Here is a 5,535-nt window from a genome sequence, read left to right as displayed (position 1 = left end):
GAACTCATTTTTCGACATCACAACTATTTGAACTAACCAAAGTATCTAACAATTACAGTACCTAAGATTTACCACACGCTCGGTTAATAACTACACCTTCATTACCCGCCAAAATCAGGTACTTATCTTTTCTCGTAAGCTTAGTGCACTCAAACCCCAACGCGCTCCCTATCTGACTTTGCACGTGATTCGCGACTTTGAATCTCGCCTGATGTTCTTTCTCAGTAATCACTGCCCTGTCAACGCACCGTGATCTCTGCACGTGTTGCAAGAGGTCGACCGTGTAGACTGGCGAGGGATTCATGAGAAAGAACACAGGGTCGAGACACTTGAGTCCCCCGGCCGTAGTGCCGTGGAACATGGTGACGTGGCTGTTAACGGCCACGGGGGCAATGTCGTCGCACATCTCGGAGAACAAAGGGCTGAACCTCAATAAATAAGGCTCCCGGCAAGTGGTCCCTTCGGGGCAAACAACTAGGTCTCCTTGGGCGAGCAAGTGCTTCATCATGTTTGCGTCTTGATCCCGGTTCCTAGTTAAACGCACCGTTTTGATTGGTGCAAGAATCTCTGACATCCTACTCAAGCTGTAAGTAACGGCGATTAAGTTCCTCTGAAGAGTGAAAGAAATGTAAAGAGGGTCCAACAAGGTCCTGTGGTTGCACACATAAAGCGTGCCCGTCTTGTTATTATTGTTGGGGGGCATTTTGGGGATTTCGGAGGTGGTGAGGTGTATGCCAGTAAATACCAAGAGGGGGGTTGAGAAGTTATAGGGGAGAGAGAGGGCAAGTGAGATTCTAATAATGGCGAGGATTAGGGCATAGGGGAGCCACATTAAGATGGCTATGGAGTCAAATAGAGTGGGTCTAAGGGCAAGCCTTCCATCGTGGAAGATTAGTGGCTTTGGGTATTTGTCCTTTGATAACCTTTGCCAGCTTCTCTTCTCTGCTTCTGACACCGCATACACTTCCTATTTATTGTTCCATCCAGTTAGAAAATAATATACAGAAAGAGACAAAAGAAAATGTGTGTTTTTATGTATGCATGCACTGTGGTACGCGGGGGCATTTAATTTTAATCACTTTTTTCGAATTTTTACACTTTTGACTAGACTCTATCGGGTAAAAAGCTAGGAAACTCCTGGAAAGTTGCAGGGCATTGCTGTTATACTAAGGAAACACAATATTCAAAATTAAAATATAATAAGAAAAAGTCTGCATGAAAAATTGGACTTGGATTTTTCTTTTCTTTATTTGTTTAATTTGATCTATTAAACATGGTTTTAGTATATTATTATTGTATTAGAAAATACATTTAAAAGTAATAGAAATAACGGACAAAATATAAAATCTTGCAATTCTCAAACAATGTAATAATGAAAGTTAGATATTATAGCATTTTATAAAAGAATTTTATTGTTATTAATCAACTTTGAAACCAAAATCAATGTTTAAGATTGTTAGTAACTTAATTAACATGGAAAACGAACAGGACAAAAACTAAAGCAAATTTGGAATAAACACAAACCTTGCAATGGGAGAACAATTGATGATCAACAACTTTGTTGAATCTAGTAATTCCAATCATATCGGAACATCCTTTCCCTTCTTGAACCTGTTCCAAAGCATGCAAAGCACTTTTCTTCTCCTCCATCAACCCAACAAAGTATCCACAGAAAACCTTCAATTCCCTCCCAACAACAACATCAATCTCCAAATACTCTCTCAAGAAACTCTCCACCATGATTCTTGGCATGTTCGTCACGCCCACTTTCTTCCCGCTGCTTCTCTTCAACACATCAAACATTTCTTTCCCAACGTCTTCCAAGAGGAATTTCGGCAAAACCGACCTTCCCACTCGGAAGCTATCTACTTTGATTCCGAAAAAACATATCATAACCATCATCTTGAGCCCCAGTTCTTGCCCTACTATATCTGCTGCGCACGCAACAGGATACAGCAGGACAAGAACAATGGCTCTGATTAAGCCCCCTGCTTCGAATGCCACCAGCATGAAGTAGGGGAACAGAGAAGAGGATTTCAACAGAGCGTTTTCAACATCAAAGACGAGTGTATGGTCACCGAGTTCTGAAGAACGGTGGTGCTGATGGAGAAAGGAAGAGAACTTCTGGTACTTGAACTGTGTGCTGAGGATGTTTCTGCGGAGGCCTATGAGACTCTTGAGTTGTCTAAAGAGGAAACGGTACCAAAAGAAGAAAAGGGATTTGAAGAAAAAAGCTCTGAACATTTTAGCCATTCCAATATTTAGTGAATGAATAATGAAGTGAGTTTTGTTTTAGTTAACCATGTATGTTGCCATTTTACGAAGCAGAACCCCTTTCTATTTATAGAGCTGTGGATCCGACAATACCCATGTTTTTCTTTATTATTACAGCCAGTGGCAGTCAGTTCCTTAAGAAAGCAGCCTTAGATCTGCCAAGTATTTATGGTTCAATAATATATTTGAAACACAATTAAAAAAAATTATTTATTTAATATTTATTAATTATCGTTAAAATAATTATATAATTTTAAAAATAATAAATATAGATATCATGCATATGAAATTATTAATTATAGATATTATGATATATAAAATAATTTTAAATATTATATTTTTAGTATCTTCGTTATGTTTTGTATTTTTATTTCTTCAATAATGTATAGAAATTGGGCTAATATTTATTTTATCATTATTAATTAATATTTTATGTTAACACTTTATTTTTAAATTATTAGAATTTAGGTTAAAGGATTTGTAAATTGAAATTAAGAATAAAAATATTTTTGTTAAATATGAATTGAAAAAATATCAATTTTGTTAATAATGTAGTATTATTTTTCACTACAAGAAAAACATTGTCGGAATAAATCAGAAGGTATAAATTTTATCGATAAATATTTACCGTCGGAATTTTCGGTCCGACAATAATTCTGCGACCGATTACTAGCTCGAAGAACTAATTGGTTACAGGCAAATTTTTCTGATGATATTGTTGACGCCAAAAAATGTTGTTTCTGCACCGTTACTGTCGAATTGACAGTAATGTCATTTTTTTTAAAAAAATTCAAATAAATGGTCAACTTTAATTTTTAGTTTAAATTTATTTTTCACACAATTAATGGTCAATTCATATATAATGAAAACCTTTTATTTAAAATAAATAATACAATGTTCAAATAAATTAAAAGTCAAGTACATCAAATAAATACAATAAATACAATAAAACGAAACACTAATAACTACAGATCCAGGTAGTCCTCGTCATCATCGTTGCCGTTGGTCCCGTGGCCCTGAGGAGACTACGCAGAAGGCGGTAATGTCTGTATCCCACCAGTAGGACCGCTGCCACTAGCAGGTATGATGCCAGTGGTGCGCATCTGAGCCTGATACACCTCCATTTGAGCTTCCATACGCTGCACTCGCTCCATCTGCTCCCTCCCCCCTAGTCTGAGGTCATCCATATCCATCACGTGTGTGAGGATCTCTTGATACCTCTCCCAATAATTTTTCAGCTTCTGAGCCTGCTGGTGAAGGCTGCCTTGAAACTCCTGCACTTGCAGCCTCAAATCCACGCCTTCCTCGAGTTTGACGACTCGACTGGTGGCAGATCCTGACGACGGCCTCAATTTGGAAGTGTGAAAGCTGATGGAGAAAATAACCCTAGCCCCGTGTACGCGGTTCTTGTATGCCGCTAAGGCAGTCTCTTGTTAAACTGCGTCAGGATCGATAACTGAAGCTGCAGAGCCATCGGCGGCGTCCTCCCCACTTTGCTGAGACTGCTAAGTCGCGACCTCTAGTTTCTGTATGCAGGACTTCTGTGTAACACAAGTTATTGTGATTAGTACGTCAGATATACAGTTAATCTCTAATAATTTTATACCAGAAGATCAAATGTATTTTTACTCACATAATGGTCCTGAGACTACTGATCAGCGAATCTCACTTTGTTCTCCTTCAATGTGTGGGTGTACTTGAACGTCTCTACCAATGTCGCCTCACAATCCAACGATTTTGACTATATATTTTACAATAAAACAATATGATTAGGATGCCTAGTAATAATATACAAAAGAATATAAATATGTTATTAACAAAACTAAAGTCACTACAAATCAGTCTGGCCTTAGTCTTCATGAAGGTCGCAGAGTCACCGGTATACTTGGACAACCTGGCCGATGTCCTGTTAGCTCTGTTAGTGTGACGCCGATGCGTGAACCTCATCGGTCTCCCAATAAACTAGCAGAGCCTTCTTTATTTTTGGTCGGAGCCAGGTCGTCAAGTGGTCCTGCCCCTCACAAATAACCTTCAGTGTCTGCTGGAGCCGCCTACTCATTCTATGGTCGAATATCTTTCTGATGGTAAGATTGTATTCAGTGTCCGATATAAAGTGCAGCTGCAACAAAGAAATTTTAAAATTAGTTAATCAAAATAGAAGATATAAATTAGCTAATAAAGTTTGAAATTAAAAAAATAAATACCGCCCATTTCTGAAACCATCGCCTTCTAGCTAGTCTCAGTGGAAATCTTCTTGTAGCTGGGTTAGGGATAGTTGTACATTAGTTTGACGATGTTGGTCATCTCCTAAGTACATGCATTGTTGTTCAGTATAAACCTAACAACATTTCACAAACGAAACAATATGGCAATAACCATAAGTAGTAAATAGAAAACACTAACCAAGCAACCAAACCTAAATCCACTAAACAAGAAATAATAACCAGACACTTGCAACAATAACCACAATCAGTAAATAGAAAACAATAACCAGGCAACCAAACCTTAATCCGTTAAATAGGAAATAATAACCATAATCAGTAAACAGAAACACCAAGTAGGCAACCAAACCTAAATTAAACAATAACCAGGAACTTGCAACAATGGCCATAATCAATAAACCAGAAACACTAACCAGATAACCAAACCTAAATCCACTAAATTAGAATCAATTTGAAGGCACTTTTAGGAATAACAATGAACAGAAAATATATAAGACTCAAAGTCCTACTTATCCCATGCCGCCGTCAAGCCAAATGGTCAACCATACGATGAGAGGTGGTGGAGGGGCATCAGTTGCCTCACTTTCGTGAGAGGACTCCGGAGACGCAGCATCCGTCGCTGGAGGCGGCGTCGCCGTGGTAGCAGGCTGCCCAACGGTAGGAAGTAGTGTCATCGCCGTAGACGGAGGCACGTAGTTAGAGTTAGGAACCATGATGAATGGTTGGTCCGCTAAACCTACAACATGTGACACTATCGTGGTAGTCAGAGTAGAAGGATACGATCCATAATTTTTGGAGGTACTAGAAGAAACTCTCCCTCTACCACAACCACGACCACGTCCACCGACCAGTAGCCTAATCTACAGCACATCTACTTGTTGTCATGTCTGAAAATAGCATACCAATTAATAAAAATTTAAAATAACAAATTAACATTAAATTATAATAATACCAATGTAATCCTTATAACTAATACCTCAATATTAAATTCAACATTTGATAGTATAAACAATAAGTGTCTTAGAATAGAACCATTTCA

General features: G+C 38.2%; 1 protein-coding gene across 1 annotated transcript; it reads right to left on the bottom strand.

The window, feature by feature from the left end:
- Window positions 1–2,299, bottom strand: LOC107464988 (probable glycerol-3-phosphate acyltransferase 3). The gene is made up of 2 exons (XM_016083955.2): window positions 1,525–2,299; window positions 1–967 (listed from the first exon to the last, which is right to left on the bottom strand). The coding sequence occupies exons 1-2, from the start codon at window positions 2,251–2,253 to the stop codon at window positions 62–64; spliced, it is 1,635 nt and encodes a 544-aa protein (XP_015939441.1). The 5' UTR covers window positions 2,254–2,299; the 3' UTR covers window positions 1–61.
- Window positions 2,300–5,535: the final 3,236 nt, after the last annotated feature.

Source organism: Arachis duranensis, chromosome 9, assembly GCF_000817695.3.
Source record: "Arachis duranensis cultivar V14167 chromosome 9, aradu.V14167.gnm2.J7QH, whole genome shotgun sequence".
Taxonomy (NCBI): Eukaryota; Viridiplantae; Streptophyta; class Magnoliopsida; order Fabales; family Fabaceae; genus Arachis; species Arachis duranensis.
This window is presented reverse-complemented; position numbering and strand designations above follow the sequence as displayed.

Excerpts from the sequence above, each read along its gene's own strand:
- LOC107464988 (XM_016083955.2), bottom strand. The coding sequence starts at position 2,253 with ATGGCTAAAATGTTCAGAGCTTTTTTCTTCAAATCCCTTTTCTTCTTT. Across the intron at positions 968-1,524 it reads AATTGTTCTCCCATTGCAAG|GAAGTGTATGCGGTGTCAGA; the intron begins GTTTGTGTTTAT and ends AACAATAAATAG.